The sequence below is a fragment of the Salarias fasciatus genome, chromosome 1 (genome assembly GCF_902148845.1).
Source record: "Salarias fasciatus chromosome 1, fSalaFa1.1, whole genome shotgun sequence".
Classification (NCBI taxonomy): Eukaryota; Metazoa; Chordata; class Actinopteri; order Blenniiformes; family Blenniidae; genus Salarias; species Salarias fasciatus.
Genome location: NC_043745.1, coordinates 51605 through 71220, shown reverse-complemented (window position 1 = coordinate 71220; position 19616 = coordinate 51605). Strand labels below are relative to the sequence as shown.

Sequence of the window (19616 nt, the reverse complement as noted above, 5' to 3'; positions counted from 1 at the left end):
TGTTACTCTGCTGACTGCGTGACTTTTTCTCCTGTACAGCATAATAAAAGAGACCAAAATGAACTCACCGGCTGATGCCCTTTGTTAAATAAGATTGCCATTACAGATGTAATAGTGGCATTTTGCATTTCATGCATTCCGAAGTCCTGAGTACAGCTGAGACCACTTTTTTTTCTCTGAATGTCGAGTACTGAGAACCAGTTCAGCTTAATTTATGTAGCGCCAATTCCAACATCGCCATTTCTAGACACTTTTACAGAGAAAACCTACCAATTCCACATAAGCAAGAAACACATGAGACTGACTCTTGCGGTCACGTAAAATAAACCTTTATTAGCCCAGATAGGCTGCTCACTTAAAGGCAGGTGTTTGACAATATTCACAACAAACATAAGAGAGTGGCGTCCTTCAGTTTTTAGGTATTCTGGCTGCTCTATATATAAATAAATGTTGAAGTTAACCGAGACATTAAACTGGTGATTTCCTTTCCTCACATAGCCAAACATTACTGCTCTGAGGACACCATCGTCATCACTGCTTACAACTCTTATCCAACCACCACCGTGTCGTCATCTGGGAACTCGTAATAGGGGACCTCCAAGTTGAGGGGGGCCGGACCCTTCCTGATGCGTCCTGAGGCATCGTAGTGTGAGCCGTGGCAGGGGCAGTAATAACCTCCAAAGTCGCCCGCGTTGGCGATGGGTACACAGCCCAGATGAGTGCACACACCCAGGACGATGACCCAGCTGGGGTGGACAACCCGGTCCTTGTCATGCTGAGGGTCTCGCAGCTCGGCCAGGTTGACGGAAGTCTCCGTAGCAATTTCCTTCTCGGTACGGTGACGTACAAACAGCGGTTTTCCTCGCCACTTGAAGGTCATGTTCTTGCCTTCAGGGATGTCGCTCAGCTTGATTTCGATCTTGGACATAGCAAGGACATCAGCGGACGCACTCATTGAAGACACAAATTGAGTGACCACCGTCTTGGCAGCGTAGATGCCAACCACAGTGGTGGCCCCTGTAACCAGGTAGGAGAAGGCTCTTCTGGACTCACTGCTGCCCTGAGACGACTTGTTGGGGTCGAGCACTTCTGGACGCCTGTAGTCAGAGAAGTCCGGTACCCTGATGTCTGTGTGGGCAAACCGGACTCCTGCACACCCTGCAACAAGAACACTTTGGTTAATCCGGCAGCACAAACACACAGCAACTAAGTTCACACCGGTAAATGCACTTATTTGAAATAAATGCATTATGTTAGTAATGCCATCAGTACAAACCACTTGCTCATGTCAATGTTCTTTCTTTTGCCCCTAATTTGTGGGTGGGAGTGATTTTTGTTTTCCCATGTTCCTCATCACATGTTTGTACTTTCACCCTGCAGTTGATTTGAGACATTTTGTATTTGATATATCTGCTTTTGATTGCTCTCTGTCACCAGACTTAATATTTCTGTCTCTCACACACACACACACACACACACACACACACACACACACACACACACACACACACACACACACACACACACACACACACACACACACACACACACACTTTTAAAGCTGTGAAAAAAAAAAAGAAGCAGTTTACAAGCACAGCAGAGTTCACCAACCATTGGATTCTTGAACTGGGATAAGTCTAGAGATAATGATTACTGTTCAGTATTTCCCCTACCATTGCACAGGCCTGTCTGACCTCCAGGTCAAGAACACGTGCCCTAAAAAATATCAATCAATATGCTGAAAAACAAGCCTCCGCACTCATTCATAAATGAATCAGCTAGGGCTGCACAATTAATCAAATTTTGATCACGATCACGATTTTGGCTGTCGCGATTAAATTTAGATGACCGTCGTGATATTCAAATTGAAAAAGCGGCTCTGTTGCATGTCAAATCAATCACTTTCTAAATCCAACAGTCAGCCAACCCACCAGGGGGCAACCGAGGTTAGAGCCTCATCACTACGCCGCCTCAACAGCAAGCGAGTGAACCCCGCAGCAGCAGCAGCGTCAATTAGAGGTCGGCCGATTCATCGGTTTGGCCGATGAATCGGCCGATAGGACTATCGGAATTAACGCAAATGGCCCCGATAGTGGCCGATGGCTGGTTTTTTTTTCAGCAGCGCCAACTGCTCCTTCCCTCGCCTGCTGCTCTCTGTGTCTCTGATCACCGAGGGGAGGGGCTGCTCTGCACACACAGCGGCATGGGGTGGGGGTGGGGTGGGGGTGGGGTGGGGGTGGGGGGGTGGGACGGAGCGAGCAGCACAGCGGCAGCAGAGAGAGGAGAGGGACATGGAGACGCCGCCTAGCATCACTGTAAGTGTATTAAAACCTTCACAAGTTGAAAGTCAACATCTTAACCTCCTTTGTGGGGGAAATAAGTTCCACCTGTTCAACAAGCATAAACGTGCATCATATGTTAGCATAAACGACGACGTTTCCACAGCCCAGTTTTACACAACCACACATGTTTGTTAAGCTAACAGCTCGTTGAAAACACGCTGAAAGAAAGCTGTCTCTGCGGAGTCACTTCATCTTAGTTTGCCATGAATCTTAAAATTTGGCAATTTTAGCCGCTGTTTGAGACAAACCAGTGCCACCACAGCCACCCCCCCGATTTTTTAAAACAAACCATTCTTTAGTAGTGATAAAGAACACAACTGTTTAGAGTGTATAAGATATAAGTTAAGGATAAAGGTTACAGCTTATGGGAGGATGAGAAAATCACAGTTCAAATCCCTTCACTCCATATGCCTTGTTTAACTAGTATTATTATTTTTATGGCATACAGTATCATCACTCACAAAATGAGAAGTCACTTAATACGCCCCATATTAAAGTGTAACACAATTATCCATGTCAATTTTAATACATATTGAATACACATAAGTTTAAATGAAATATATTGATATTAATTATATGTTACTCAAATATGAAAACATATTAAAATATATAAATATATTTTTATCCATTACCTATATTGAATTAATTTACATCAATTCACATCTTGTTTCTTACATTACAGATGGCAACTGGATCCAAAGTTCCTGTATGGGAATATTTTGTAGAAATTTCCCCAGGAAAGGCAAAATGTCAAGTACGCGAGAAGGTCATAAGTATGGGATCAGCAGCATCAAAAACAATAAACACTACCAACTTGTGGACTCACCTTAACCACTGCCATCCCCAGACCCATTCTGACACTTTGAAAAAAAAAGTTGGCCAATCAACCAAAGCCTCAAACACAAACGACAGTCACTCAACTATTTGATCAGCAGGCAAAATGGACCTCTTCAGACCCAAGGACCAAGAAGATGGACAAGGCAATAATAGAGATGATAGCTACAGATAACCAGCCATTCACTGTGGTCTCAGATGTTGGTTTTCAGCGGCTTATGAGACTTGCTGAGCCCCGTTACAATATTAAGGATGAGAAATTCTATCGTACACAGATGCTTGATGAAACATATGCTGAAGTTGTGACAAAGGTTAAGACTCTGATCACTCCAGAAGAGGCACCATACATGGCCTTCACTACTGACTGCTGGTCAGGCACAACTGAATCACTGATGAGCCTCACAGAACATTTTATCCAAAAGGACTGGAAAAGACAGCAGGTTGTGCTAAATGTAAAGACTTTGACTGGATCACATACAGCACAGTATACATTCAAGAGACATTTTTGGAAATGCTGGACTCATGGAAAATCAACCCAGATCGTGTGGTTCTTGTTCTAAGGGATGGTGGAGCAAACATGCAGTACGTTTACATGCAGCCAATAACTCTTTTCAAACCCTTTTCAAACTCCAATGTTGGCAATAACCCAGTAGCGCGTGGCCGTGTAAACACCCGCCGAAACCTGGAAAAGCTCATTTTCGAGATTTGTAAAACCCGATAAAGACCTCTGGGTTACTCCTTTTCAAACTCGAAAGTGCCACCGTGTGAACAGATAACGAGTTAAGGGACATTGTTTTTGGTTCTGCGCATGCTCCCATCCGCAATGAATCATGGTCTTTTGAGTTCAGCAACGAGTAGGCGCGAAACTCACCACACTTTTGTCCGTGTGAGGCTCCTGTAACGCACGATACGAACTGTTATTCTGAGCGCGCACGTCACACATGCTTCCTTCTGAAAGTTGGCGACTTGTACGGCCTGCAGAAAAATCATGAACAACAGAACCACCGTTCTGTCTGCGTTCCGTCTCCAGAACGGAGTCACCGCAGCAGCGTCTGCATCTGCAGTTCAGTGGAGGAGGTTGCCAGATCTGTCGATCTAGACCGTAAAAACATCTGAAACTCGTAGAAAGCAGCCCAAACCCCCATCTCGGTTGAAAATGCACGTTAAAACCATATTTGTATCATAAAAAAACATGTCATAAATACATAATCATTTAATCAACCCATCCAACGTGTTCAATAAAGAAGCTTGCTTTGGCGGAAACTCCACCCAATCTGGCAACACAAAGCTGCTCCGGTCAGAGCTGCTTTGTTTTGAGAACAGCATGACGTGCGCCGTGGTTTGGAAAGGGAGATCCCGACTGAATGCGCTGACTTGTAAACGGGGAAACTCTCTGTCTGTTACAGCATGTAAACGGGGTTTTCCTAATGTTTCAGAAACCCAGATATGGACCTGAACCCGAATTTTAGCTGCATGTAAACGTAGTCATGGTAGAAGGAATGAAGCTAGCTGAGCTTCCAGACCTAAGCTGTACTGCTCACACTCTACAGCTTGTAATCAATGATGGCTTTTCCAGTCAGCGAGATGTGCTGGACATTATTGCCACATTAAAGAGCTCTGCAGGTCACTTTGGTCACTCTGTACTGGCGAAACAAAGGCTGAGAGCAATTCAACTGGAGCTTGGCCTCCCAACACACAGCATCATCCAAGCTGCTCAGACTCGCTGGAACTCAACATTACACATGTTGCAGAGGATGTTTGAGCAGCGGCGTGCACTGAATGTGTATGCAAGTGACCATGGCCATATCAGCAGTCTGTCTGCTGCACAGTGGGATAACGTATCAAACCTGATTGAGACACTGGAACCACTTGAGGAAGTGACACTAGAAATGAGCAACTCAGAGTCTTCTGCCTCACGCGTAATCCCCAGTGTATCTGTTCTGAAACTGATGTTGCAACATGAGGGTCCATCTTCAGCAGGCATCAAAACCTTGTGGAAGACCATGCTTGACAGCCTGACAAGGCGATTCTCAAAGGCAGAGGACAGCAAGTGTTTGGTGTTAGCAACAGTCCTTGATCCCCGCTACAAAGACAAGGCCTTCACCTCCGCAGAGACAGTCAAGAAGGCGAAAGACTGGCTGAAAGAGGAAGCTGCCCATGAAGAGCCAGTGGAAGAGACTGGTGAAGCAGAGGATCCACCAAAAAAAACAAAAACTACAGACCAATCCTCCTCCAACTCTTGTGGACAGTCTGTATGCAAAACTCCTGGGAACACCTCATCACACAGCTCATTCCAGCTTCGACACTGGCCGTTCAGTTCTTCTCTTTTATTGAAAAAACGCTGCATCGCATCATTGAACATTTTACCACGCCTTGCCGGCTCACACTCTTTTTCTAACAACATGCAGAGAGAGCCTGCAGCCTGCAGGCCTTCTTCCTCCGTGGTGTCTGTGTAAAATAAGGTTGAACATGCAAACAGCACACCTAGTGGCATGAAGTGCAAATGCAGTCATGGCGTTATCTGTGCGCCGCGGTTTGAACGTGAATAGGCGAACTAGGCAGCCGCCTAGGGCGCAGTGTACGGGGGGGGGGGGGGGACCGTGGCCATACAAGGGGCGCCCTGACGCTCCTTGTTCCGTGTGAGCACTGCGCCGCTCCGACGCTGCATGTCAGTACCGCACCGCTCAGCACAACTCAGCATTGAATAAAGTAAACACACAGCTTGCATCGGTCACTGTCAGCGCAACTCTAACGATTCTACCAAAGTTCTGTTTCCACTGAAGACCTAGCTCTGCCATCAGTAAGGTAAAAAGATCCTCTCTCTGTTATTTTGAAGCGTTGTTCTGACTGCGGTTTGGTCTGAATCATTTTTTTATTGCTCCAGAAATTAGCATTAGCTTGTGACAGGGTTAATAACACAGTAAACTGCAGGAGCTGTTTCAGAAATGACAACAACCTCCGTTTGCATGTTGGATAACACTCAGTGTTTCCCCTACCATTATATTAGGGGGGCGCCCCATCCCCCCCTAGAAGGTCAAGTTAAATTAAAATAATTGTTACTTTTTTACACGCAAACTAGGGGTGTGTGATATGCCGATATAAGATCGTTAAGGATTATAACGTCGGGATGATCTCATAAATCAGAAGGATCGTTAAACCGGCTATAGGGCACGTTCTCCTTGTTCTTTTTTCACCTATATATTCTTCACCTATATTTTTTGGAGTGATGATGTTACCTGAAAGCTTCAGATATTATCAACTAAATGTTCCCTCTAGTGCAGTTATCCACATACATAATAGATACATGCGGAGCAACATTAACGTGATTTACCAAAAATAAAAAATACAAAAAAAAAAAAAAAAAAAAAACGCAGCCACAGCCAGTGCTGTGTTCGGGATGCAAAGGCAGCTAACAGCGAGCGGAGCGCTGTGGAGCTTCTCTGACTGGAGCTACCCCCTGAGGACACATACAAGCAGAAACGCCACACAGCTACTCACCACGCACACTTCCTCCTTTGCTCTGCCCAGCGGATAATAGCGGAGCGCGCCCGCTGGAGAAGCTGTATTTCACCTGGCTGATGCAGGGAGGAGCAGTACATTGTGTGAGGGGGAGCACAATTGTGCATTTATTGTAAATATTTATGTTTCAGGTATTGATTTATGGGGAAGATCATTTTTGGTGCACAACTGAATTCATATTTTCCTTTATTGTTAACATATCATTGGGGATCTCGTTAAAATCTTTTTGTAAATATTAATAAGATGATCCGACACCCCTCCTGGAACTTTGGTTTAATCAAGCCCAGGGATTGGTTGATTAGGTCTGGGCTGGGCTTATTTAAGCAGGACCATTGTGAAGTCGAGAGAGACCCTGGGAGGCTGATGGTCTGGAGAAGCCTCTGTCAGCAGCCTATTTTGAGGGCGAGCTGATCCCGAGTCGGGGTGACCGCTCGGTCCCTCACGTGGTCATATAGCACAACTATTAAAACTATATCCCATTAAAACTGTGCTAAAAAGCTATTTGATATGTTTAGTTTTTTGTGTTGCGAAAGTGTACTTCATTGTTCATTATCTTTTACCGCATTTTTAAAAGGAGATAAAAGCTTAGATCTCTGGGTCCGTGTACCTTACAGCCATCCGTTTTCTGGATTGATATGGGTAAACGAAAAACAAAACCATCCGATTTCCGTTTGGATGAAGGTAAACAAAAAACGTAAAACGAGCCGTCTCCCATTTTTCGTTTGGAAATCGAAAATCAAAAAATGGAAAACGAGCCTTTATCTGATTGCTTATTATGTGTTTATCAAACGAAAGTCAGGAAATAAAATACGGCTGTTCTTTAATTCAACCATTTCTCAAGTTTGCGCTGCTGGAAAACCGGAAGTCCAGCTTTCTCTTCTTCTGCTGCATCTTCTTTGCTTTTGGTCCTCCACTCTCGACACCGAACTATAAAACAAAACGCACATTTTCTTTGGAAATGTCTAGATGATTACGCCCACTGAATAGTGGAAATGAATGCCAGCGGCATGACTGCAGGTGAAATCTCTGCACACCTGTGCAGTCAGTTTGGCCCGGTCCGGGGGTTTTCAGACAGAAATGTCCGAAGGTGGACCTCCGAGCGCGGCCTCTCCCACTTTTGTGTTGGATGACCAACTCCAGGCCGAAGTCACCTCAGCGTCTGCCGAGGTAAGCAGCGACAAACCTCATTAATTTATATGTGTATGATTAAAATCGCTGCTTTTCAGTGATTTTACCGCAGTTTTACAGCGACACCTACTGGCAGCAGCAGCACACTGCAGATTCTGCTGACTCAGATCTCATTCATCATGTTGAAAGAAACAATTTCAGGAGAGAAAAATACACATCAAAACAAAAATAATAATCTCAAATGTGAGACTGCAAATGCTCTCAGTATCAGTAGGGTTGTTTGCAGTTACACTTTGGTATTTACACTTTCTAATTAACTAAATATACCATTTTGTATATTGGTTACTGGTTCATAATACAATCCAAAAATGTATTATTGTTGTTCTTAACAACCTGATGTTTTTCTATTTGCTGTTGTGTGTCATTTTCATCAACTTACTGAATTGTGTGTTTATGGAATTGACAGGTTGGGCCAACATACGGGAGGAAATTCCTGTCTTCTAAAGGCAGACATGCCAGTGAGAGGAGAGTGGAGCAGCTTTAGGAGCGGTTCACCCTCGACACCACCAGGCTCACCAACTTGTAAGCCTACTTTCCAGAGAATCACAATTGAACTTTGTAGGTAAATAACAGGGTCAACTAAAAAATCAAGGCCTGCCTGACACATCTGTGACCAGGAGGTCCTGGATATGCAGGATGGGGTTGTCAGGTTCTGCGTCTCAGCTCTATCATGCCAGGTCGGCAATGCTGGCATCAGCCGGTTTGTGGAGTCCTGGAATGCTCACAGAGTTCCTGGTACTTTCATTTTCATGCTCCTTGTTTTAGTGTGTCAAAAAAGGCAGTTTGGAGCGTTCGCGAGGTACCGGCGGGACCTTGACGGCGTTCCTCATGCGCGTAGCGCTCGGCGGGTGAGCCAGCGGCCTTAGCTCGCTGCTGTGACCCGCTTCCACGGCCGCAGCACGGAGAAGAGGGGGCGTCCCACGAAGGAGCGCGGGCAGCCGCTCCGGGGTCGCGGACCAACGCTTGTTGGGGACAAACCGGGCGGAGGCGGCGCGATCCCGAAGTTTCTCGGGTCGCTGACTTCAGTGATGATGCCGGGGCCGGGACACTGCACGTAGTGCACGACGGGTGAGCCAGCGGCCTTGGCACGCTGCTGTGACCCGCTTTCACGGCTGCAGCACGACGAAGAGGGGGCGTCCCCTGTAAGAGCGCGGGTGGCCCCTTAGGGGCTGCGGACCAGCGCTTTGTTGGGGACAAACCAGGTGGAGGCGGCGTGATCCCGAGGTCTCTCGGGCCGCTGAACCTCGGTGATGATGCCGGGACCAGGACGCTCAATAGCGGGAACCCGGGCCGGCAGAGCTCCGCTGCTCTGAGGCTCCGCCGTGTCAGTACAGGTGGAAGCCGACGGAGAAACGTCGCTGGAAGCGGTGTGAGTGATGCCGGGGCCGGGACGCTGCACGGTGGTAGCCCAGGGCGGCACGGCTCCGCCGCTCTGATGCCTCGCTGTGCTAACACGAGCAGAAGCCGGCGGAAATTATGGGTGCCGCCGGGGCCTGGATGCCCCACGGATGGGACCCGGGCTGGCACGGCTTCGCCGCTCTGATGCTTCATCGTACTCACATGAGCCGAAGCCGGCGGATAGTGCAGCCTGGAGCGTTTGCGGGGTGCCGGCAGGATATTGGCAGCGCTCCGCTTGCGTGACACGCACGGCGGGGAAAGCTAGCGGCCGCAGCTCGCTGCTGTGCCCCGCGTCCACAGCCGCCGTGCGGCAGAGCGTGGAGGAAAAGCCGGTGACGGTGCGGCCAAGCGGATCCGTGTGCAGTCCGCTCACCGTTCTACGCCGCTTATCACATAGCGGGCGAAGGGAGGGAAGAGCCCCGCCGAGCTTGATGCTCAGTCATACAAGCACGGGAAGGGGGAGGATAGCTGCTCTTGAGAGACGTAGCTGTGGAGAGGGCGTCCCATGAAGACCGCGGGCGGCCGCTCCTGGGCCGCAGACCAGCGCTTTGTTGGGGACGAACTCGGCGGAGGCGGTGTGGTCCCGAAGTTTCTCGGGCCACCAGCCGCGGTGATGCTACCGGGGCGGGGCGCTCATCAGCGGGGACCCGGCCGGCGTGGCTCCGCTGCTCTGACGCCTCGCTGTGCTTAACACAGGCGGACAGTAGTTTGGAGCGTTGCGAGGCACCGTGCAGGACCTCAACGGCGCTCCGTTTGCGCCTCGCGCTCGGCGGGAGAGCCAGCGGTCAAGCTCGCCGCTGCGCCCCACACGGCAGCAGCGCGGCGAGCGCGTGGAGGGAGAGCCGGTGATAGCGCCGTGCGTCTGGGCTACTTCGCGCGTGCTCCGCTCGCCATTCTCTGCTTTATCACGTAGTGAGAGAGAGAGCCCCTCCGAGCTTGGTATGTTCAGTCATACAAGCGCTGGAGAGGGGAGGCTAGCTGCTCCTTAGCGATGTATCACAACAGCCCTGCTAACGGTAGCTCCTCACCGTCCTGTTGGCGGTGAGCGGGGCGTCCCAGACACGCCGCACGCAGGTCTAGAACGGTGGCACGGCGGGACACAGCGCAGCAGTCCGGGACCGAGTCCGTGACTGGGTCGCTAGCCCGGGTGCTAAGACGCGCTGCGCCGACTCGGAGGCTACGGCAGAGGCGCGAAGCCGGGCGTTGAGCGGCGGAGGCGAAGAGCCCCGTGAGGTGTTCCACGGGCTTGCGGGGGGCTCAGGCAGTAGTACTGCAACAACACGTCATGAGTAGGGCAAACTAACCTGTCTCACGGTGGTCTGAATAAGGTGGAGAAGGCGCCGTCGCGTTGCGTGGGCTCCATAGACGCGGCTACGCCGCCGCTGCTGCTGCTGTTGCCGCATGCGCGGGAGCTGGTGAGACGGCGCCCATAAAGGCCGCTCGTCGCTCGGCTACCTCGAGCGGCAGAGTGAGGCAGGCAGGAAGGGAGGCCGCTGGCAGTGATGCCGTCAGCCGAGGCAGACAAAGCAGCGCTCGTGATGATCTTGCTCGATGAGCAGGGTGATAGGCCCGACGCCCGATGGTGACTGGTCACGGCCGGTCCATCCATCTTGATCCGATGAATCTTGATCTGAAGAAACTTGTGGCTTCTTAATGTCTCAAGTGATGCTGAGGAAGAAGAAGGGAGAATGGCTGCCTCCAGCTCGGGGTAAACCCTCGGGGGGCGTGGAGCCGCGCCATTGGGCGGCGGGGGATTGGTGCGTCGAGCTTTTGTTGTCTCAGTTGATTTGCTGCACCAAGGGTGAGCCATCAGAGCCAGAAACTGACGAGGGCAACCCGCGAGGCGGGCCGCGCGAGTTTATTACGGCATCGTTACCCTGCACACTGTGGCACCAGGAACGATGCAGAGCGACGTGGAGGTGACATGCCTGGTTAGCTGTCAGGATGACTGGTTAGCTAGCTGCAAACTGTCGTACCAGGTGCTGTCCGAGACCTGAAAGCTAGCGGGAAAACCACAGATGCTAATGTGCTAGATGTATTTATATCGCCTCAGCATCTGGGGGGCGGGTTTATGCCAATGAGAAATCAGTTACGTAACGCGGCCCTGATTTCTGACCCGCCCATTAAATCCTGAACACAGAGGAGCTGAAAAAAGTCTGTGAAGTCTACCTCCAAAATCAAATCATTAAAGGAGGAATGGCTTTTATATGTTGAAAAGAAACATTTATGAAATTATTTAAGGTGTTTAGAAGAAAATGGCTGATTTTGCTTTACCCGGACTTTAACTAATTCTGTACTTAACCTGAGTAATTCTGAGCACTTATTTTTCTTCCTGGTTGAAGCACCTTTGTTTAAATCTATAAGAAAAACTGTGTTGCAGTTTAAAAGTTAAAGCTATTAATATTGAAAAGGTGAGTGTATGGCAGTTATTTCAATTCCCTGTCCCAGTAATATTTGTTTGTTGTTGCTCTTTTTTCTGTGTATTGTATTCTGGGCACTTTTATTTTTCTGTGTTTTAAGCACCTGTGTTTGAATCTATAATAATAGCATAACTATATTTAAAGCAGTACTATGCAAGATTTGCTGTAGCGCTCCCCCTACTGGTCTCCTGTGAAAGCTCACTGTCGTAAACGTTCTCTGCATCACCCCCCCCCCCCCCCACCCCCCGTGCACAGAGCGTCTCACTCCCTTGTCCTTTTTTTCCGCTCGTTAGACAAAGTTTTTTTTCTGTCTTTTTGGTTCTACCATCCGTGAGCACCTAAGGGCGGCGTTGCTAACGCTAGCGAGGGTTTCATGTTTGTTTTACACACTTTTGTTAAATCTTCTGCAGCGGCAGTTCCTCGCGCTGCCTGGGAACTTCCCCCAGTTGCTCCCTCTGTTGTAGACATGCCTGCCTCGCACACTCAAACTTATTGGAAAACAAACATTCGGAGATGCTCAGTGCAGCGAACTCACTCGCGCTCACGAGAGGAGGTGCCACTCCTCTTTATTTTACAGTTACCAAACGGAAATTAGAACCAATCAACACATTGTGCAAAGATCGTCTATTGCAACACAAAGACAGATATCGCACTCCAACAGCTTTTATACTTGTAATCCCTTCTGAGTGCCGTAAAGCAGGTTTGTTCTCTCAGATGTAGTCGGGTCGCTCCTCTGAAATTGCAAGCGCTGTTTTCAGGACTCAGACCCCGGGGAGAGTGAAGGGTCAGACGAATCACCGTGACAGGTCTTTGTTTACCCCCACAGGGATTCAGAAACATTTTTATTGAGGTAAAAAAGTTGCAAAGTTCTGCTTTAAGTGTAAAGTTAAAGCTATTTATATTGAAAAAGGTGAAACTTACGTTTATCTGACAGTGAATTAAAGGTGCTGTAGGCAGGATTCTGCATCTCCGATTTGACCCATCTAAGATGGCGATTTGAAACCCAGCACAGCCAATCCTGTCCTGTTTTCTCTGACAATATGCCCTTACGCAAGTTAAGCCCCTCCCACAAGAATGTGCGACGAACGCCCCTCGACCAATCACGGTTAGAGCCTCAGGGGCTCTTCTGATTGGTCAAAGATACCTGGAGCTGTCCAGATTCCTTTTCAGCGCAGAACAGAGACAGATGGAAATGCTGCGCCTTCGCGGTAGTGCAATTATGCTACACTCCTAAAGGATTATCAATGGATACTCCAACATTTAATCCAAAGAAAACACAGAAAAATTAGCATTGACTAGCAAAATCCTGCCTACAGCACCTTTAATATTTCTTAAATAAAAGGTAAACATTTAATTTATTGTAGCTTATATTTCTAAAATTTTATGCTGGAGGAGCTTCCTGAATAAATAATTTCTAGTTTTACAGGTAGTACATTATGTGCATGATTCTTAACAGTTTTTCTGAGGCTTTTGTATTATTTATATCGATATCAGAATTATATCGTATCGACCGAAATTCAGACCTATATCGTGATAACAGTTTTGGCCATATCATCCAGCCCTAGTATGGTCCGTACCTCGGTTTTTGCGCCACGGTTTTGGTTCGGTACACATTTCGTACATAAAGAGAACAACTTTTTTCTCCCAAAAATATCCCTTTATTTTGCTTGTCAGCAGAAACTGCGTTTCACAGTAAACATTAAGTAACATTATCAATGGTGTACTGTATAATATCATGCGCTTCTCTCATGATAACATATACTGAACATAGTATTTTCAAAAAATAAATTATTGCCTGACTGCTTGTATACATTATACTCAACTCTGCCGCTCTTGCTGGACATGCCTTTTGTAGGCGCACTCGGTGTTGCCAGATTTGTTCAGTAAAATACGCAATAAAGTCGATGTGTTTGGAGCCACCGATAGGGTTATGCTTTAAGTCTCAGCTGGGTTTGGGCGCAGAAAAGCCCAAAACGGCACTTTGGAACAAGCAAAAAAAAACAAAAAAAAACAAAAACAAAAACAAAAAACAAATCCCTCAACTTACGACTGCCAACACTGACAAGTGACTTTTCAAAAATAAAAAGCTGACAATAAGCGGACCTGGCAACTATCACTGCACTTCGACCGGGCTACAGTTACAATATTTGTTGCTGCGATATTGGACTTCACCAAGAGAGGCAGCAGTGTGCCGTGATGCACCTAGGCCCAATCCCAATTCTCTGCTTAATCCTCACTCCTCAACCTTGATCCTCAATCTCAAATTAAGTGCCTCCTTTTAACAAGTGCAAAGGAATGTAAAGTCACTTGGAAATGGGACAACCCTTAAAGACAGTTACGTCCTTGGACCACAGGGGGCAGCACTGCGCAAGAGGGTAGAAGAAAGCTGGAAGTGCAGTGTTTCCTGCAGGAAAAAAGTTTTTTTGGGGGGGGGGTTTCGGACCGTCGGGAGGGTGCTAGGGGCTCACGCGACGCTTCTTTGGACCGTCCGAAGGACAGAGAGCGCACACGCATGGAGCGCTGTTTTTTTTTTTTTTCTCTCCGCAATAATTTTGGTCAATGATCCATAACAACGCCCTTTATAACTGTAAGTAATGTGCCCTGCATTAGAAATATTTAACATTTTGCATGTGTGACCTTGTTAATAAATGCATTCAAATGAATTTTTTTTATTTCTTTCTAATAGCCTTTGTAAATATTATCTGTGATAGAAACTTAATACAATTACTCCCAAAGTAATATACACATTTTTTTATTAATAAAATAACAGCAACACGAACTATTTAACAAGCATTCTGGATTATCCTTAACTCCAAGGTAGGTCTCGTAGAATCTCAAAATTAAGGGAGATAACGCTCCTTTCCTCAACTTGTTTAGGAATGGGACAGCACTTAACTTCACGGGAGCGCGCATTTTGAGGAATGAGGAGTAAGACTGAGGATTAAGCAGAGAATTGGGATTCGCCCCTAGTCTGCCGGAAATTAGTAGAAGAAGAAGAACAACAGTGCTGCAGCGTGAGCAGTAACACAGCAGCGGTTGGACATTAGCTCGCGGAGAGAGAGCATTTTTTATCTGTCCGGACAGGCGCATACACAAACGACGGGCTGAAAAGCAGCTGTGGAAAATGAATCACAAAAACGAAAAACTGTGGTCCATTAGGGCGTGTTGTCCCGTGCCAAGCCCACCGGACGGTTCAATATTTTGCCACGTACCGCTGCATCCCTAATTTGCACTATTTCTTATTCCTAAAGTGCCTCTCAAAGCCTCGGTTTAACTTCTGTTTGTTTCCATTCATACTGAACCATAGTCAGATAATGTTCCTCAACTTTATAGAGGTTTTGTGTTGAAATGCAAAACATAATGATTCTTGAATATGACCCATGTACTGAAGAAATAAAGTGAAATCCTTTGTTCTTGGGTTAAGTGATCTCCAAACAGCTACAAGTCCCAATTCATCCATTTGAATGCTTTGGATTTACTGCTAGGTGGTCCAGGCTCCTGGGGTAACACCTCTGATGAGCTCTCGACTGAGCCACAACTGCCCCATTGATATCCAAACTATGACTTTTTAAAACTCACAATTTAATCTGTAAGAAGAACATCACATCGAATTAATTTGATTCTCAATTTCACTGTATATGTCCACTCTACTCTCAAGGCGTCCTCAACTCTGCAGACAAAAGTAGCAGAATATTCATGTTAAGGCTGCCACAAACGATTATTTTGGTAGTCAACTAATCACCGATTATTTTTTCAATTAGTCGACTAATCGCATCATATATAAATTAAAGTAAAACAGTTTATCGCACCACCATGAAGCTGCTCTAATATAGCCACAATTAAATTTCAGCTTTTAAGTGTTTAAGGTATACACTAACTAAAAATAAAGACAATTCAGATGATAGTTCATTAAACCTTTAATGAAATATGCAACAAACACTTGTTTAACTGTGTACCATAAAGTGCAAATACTTGAGTAAAATAGGGAAAAGGCACTTGCCTAAACAACACAAAAATTAATCCTTAATGTTAATTTTTTTTCTTAATTTGTGTTTGGCATCAAGCACAGCAACAATGAGGCAGGCACCTGTAACTACGGAATTATTGAAGTTTTCATCTCACTGACTCAAATAAAACAAAAGTGCATTTTGTGTTCAGTGCTCAACTGTATGCAACTTAATTACACTCTGACTCTACATAATCCCAAACTACACAGGGCTCTGGTTCACAGCCAGGACAGTCAGCATTTCTACATGTTGGAGACAGGCTACTCTCTTTTGGGAGCAGATGTTCTGCTGCAGAGAAAATCCGCTCCGATGGGGTGAAGCTCTGAAACATAACATTAGAAAACATTAGCCTGATCACTTCTTATTAAAACACATCACTGTTAGAACGTTACAGAAAACATGAAATGTGTGCTAAAGGCAGCTAATGAATCAAATCGTCACCGCTAATGTTAACATTGACAGTTATGAGTAAACAGCAAGTTAGCCCTCTATGCCAATATTATTAGCTTACCGAGACGACGGTCAATCATCGTTGACACGAGCCACGACGTGCTTCTGTTTCGGCTGCTCATCCATCGCAGTTGTGCTGCCGTGGAAAGCAGGTTCTGTCCTGCAGATAGTGCACTGCACACTTTTCTCTGACGTTTTCTTGTAATGCTCCCACACTTCGAAGCTCCGCTGCTGCCGGGTAGCCATGGCACCAGTCTGGTGTCGTCGCGGCTGACACGACTGCGCATGCGTGTCAAATACAGAAAGGCAGACGCGGCAGTGGAAGGTGCCGCGGCAGTTTCGAGACAAAAACAATTTAAAAAAAACGACTCGTCTACTATTAAATTAGTCGTCGATGATTTTAATAGTCGACATAATCGTGATCAATGGACCAATCGTGGCAGCCCTAATTCATGTACATATGTACTGCATACTACCAATACCAATGTGCACTACTAAATGAAGCTGAAAAAACCTGGAATTGAATGACAAATGAAATGAGGGTATGTAACTTGTGAAGAAGTTTTGAATACAATAGTAAAACGTGTTTTTTTTTTTTTTTTTCAAACTGGAAGGGCTGGGTTCCCCCTTCTTTCTGCCATTGCTTAATAAAAGAGCACCCTCACGAGCAGCTGACTGGAAATGCAAGACTGTGTCTGATCCACTTTAAAGGACAGAGTTGAAGTGAAGCAAACCCAATTTAAGTGTGGAAAATTCCAGAAGTTCCTGCTCAATCACAGACCATCCTGAGAGGGGCCCTTTTCTGCACAAAAGGGACATTTGACGTCACTGTTATGTATCTAGGTAGTGCATAAGACAACTTTTTCAGGATTGTTTCGTTAAATCTTTTCAACGTGTTTCATCGTCTGACAGATTACATGAACTTCGCGTTGGCTTGTGACTGTAAAGGTCCTGAAAAACCCTGGCTTTGCGCTAACAGCAGGTGAAGATGGCATGAAGCGGGACTCACCGTTAATGCTGACCGTCACTGCAGGCCCCGTTCTCGGACTCTGACCATTCAGAGACTCGCGGCACAGGAACTGTCTCTTCGGGTTCAGCGCGATTTTCTCTCCCTTCAGCACCACCCCGGGGACCAGAGTCTTGAGCGGGCCAGCCACGGAGAAGGCTGTAGCCTGCATGTAGATGGAGAAAGGCCCCGAACGGGCCGCTGCGGACATCATGTTTCTGCTCGACCTTGTGCCGATTCTTCTTCTGTTGAGTGGTAAGAGCGTCACTCACAGCGCCACCTTCAGTCCCGGCGCTGCAGCGCTGCTCTGGAACCGCAGCGCCCTCTTCAGTCCCGGAGAAAGATGGGATTCCCAAATGCGCCTGTGTGTATTAGTATTTGGGATTTCAATTAATCTATAGATCGTAAATATAAAAGATAGAGCTTCAGTGACGTCACCTAAAGAGTTCCATAATCCTGTTCTGAAGACTTCAGCGAGTCCAGCAGGACGTCTCCATATCGAACACTTGAAACCGGATGTAAATGTGATTGGTCCAGCCTGTCATGTGACCACATCACGTGGACAGAGGAGGAGCTGTGATAGGGCAATTTATGTAAAACTTTAACTCTTAATATAAAATCAACACATGATTTATGTGAAAATCAGAGTCTAGTGAAGCCAGCACGGTTATAGAAACTCGTGATAGAGGCCAAAACATGTTCTGAAACCGGGGACTTTATATGTTTATTTGCACTCTGAACATCGGCATTTTTGAATGGGTTTCAATGAGACCCGGGCTCTTTTGAAACCAACATCATCGCCCCCTGCTGGAATAACCCCGGAATTACATCTTTTTTGTTTCTGTTTCAGATTCTGCAAAGTGAGCTGGAAGTCTGCATTGGAAAGACCTAAGGTGCTGGGGATGAGATGGATTGAACAATACGACACCCTGTTTGAGTCAGTGTGACTTTGGGTTGCCAAGTCATAGGTCTTTGAAGGTCCACATGTAGGGTTGCAATAACTAGTTAAGTCAATGAGCTAGAGAAGTGGAATTTGGACGAAATGGACTTCTCTGGCTGTTTCTAGACAGTGCAAGGTTAGTATGACCCTTTGAAGACATTTTAACCCTATGCTGTAGAAGTTGGCTCAACCCTCTAAGTTGATTTTTGAAGATTTTACAGGCCCAGTGCAGAATCTTTCAGTGGATGACAGATTCCGACATTCGCTGACAGATTCTGCAAAGTAAGCTCTAACTCTGAATTGGAAAGACTGAAGGTCCTGGTAACGGGCTCAAATTAAAGCATGAGACGGACTGAACAATACGAAACCCTGTTTGAGTCAGTGTGACCTTGGGTTGCCAAGTTATAGGTCTTTGAATGTTGACATGTAGGGTTGCAATAACTAGTTAAGTCAATGAGCTAGAGAAGCGGGATTTGAACTAAATGGACTTCTCTGGCTGTTTCTAGACAGTGCAAGGTTAGTATGACCCTTTGATGACATTTTAACTAGGGATGAGCCGAATACTCGTTTTAAACGAGTACTCGTTATGGATAATGCATTTTTTCCAAATCTGAGTACAGCCTGAGCATTGTCAGTTATTATTCGTACTCATGCTGATGGGAGATCCTCATTGGTCCTTCATTCTGCTCCGTGCTCCACCGAGACGACAGGATCCTTGTGAGAGAAGCCAATCGGAGCTGATAAATTAAAAATGCAGTATTTTATTTCTTTGTAGCGTGCATTGTGCCTGAGGAAAACCTTATAAGGTTGAAATGTCAGGTGATTGTGCAGGCTCGGGGGTTTTTTTTTCGGGGGTTTTTAAGTTTCGTTTTCCCTCGCGTTCCCCCCCCCCCCCCTTATTTCTCTTCTTTTTTATAATAATTTGGGCTTGCGCTCCACTGGGAGGGTGTGATCTGTGTGAGAGAGATGATAACTGGACCGAGGTCCACGTCCCGATCATGTCCGTGGCACTGCAGCCGCGGACATAACCAGGAAGCTCAGCAGGGGCATATGAGAGGTTTCCCTGGACGCCGGTGAGATTCCGGTGGGGATCATGGGGGGAGGCATTCATACAATTAAAATATTCATGTCTGACTCAATAAAAAATACTTGTTCTGTAAATATTTTCTTTACTATTGTGACCAAAAATATTCAAATTTTATTTCAGAGGCTTTTGTGTGAATAAATAATCATTTATATAACTTTAAAAATATTCATGTTCTGATTAAAATAGAAAAAAACAAAAATCTGTACATTGTTTCATTGAGACTGTTCTGTAAATAGTTTTCAAATGAAGAATCAATATAGCAACTTCTGAGCAATCCATATCAATTTCAGACTTAAATAGTGCACCAATTTCTGCCCCAGCCCGTTTCCCGTTAAACCACGCCCACTTCCGGTTTAGACCACGCCCCCTCCGAGTACAGATACAGATACAGGTAATTTGGATGGGTAAAAAGATACAGATACAGA

The 19616-nt window shown here is 46.3% G+C and overlaps 1 protein-coding gene across 1 annotated transcript; it reads right to left on the bottom strand.

The window, feature by feature from the left end:
• Nucleotides 1–305: 305 nt before the first annotated feature.
• On the bottom strand, nt 306–17484 carry uqcrfs1 (ubiquinol-cytochrome c reductase, Rieske iron-sulfur polypeptide 1). Its single transcript, XM_030097913.1, has 2 exons — nt 17168–17484; nt 306–1158 (listed from the first exon to the last, which is right to left on the bottom strand). Exons 1-2 carry the CDS (start codon nt 17376–17378, stop codon nt 548–550), a joined length of 822 nt encoding a protein of 273 aa, XP_029953773.1. The 5' UTR covers nt 17379–17484; the 3' UTR covers nt 306–547.
• Nucleotides 17485–19616: the final 2132 nt, after the last annotated feature.

Bases quoted from the DNA above. Each gene is read 5' to 3' on its own strand.
- uqcrfs1 (XM_030097913.1), bottom strand. From the start codon at position 17,378: ATGATGTCCGCAGCGGCCCGTTCGGGGCCTTTCTCCATCTACATGCAG. The intron at 1,159-17,167 runs GTGAGTCCCGCT...TTCTTGTTGCAG, and splicing joins AGTGACGGTCAGCATTAACG to GGTGTGCAGGAGTCCGGTTT.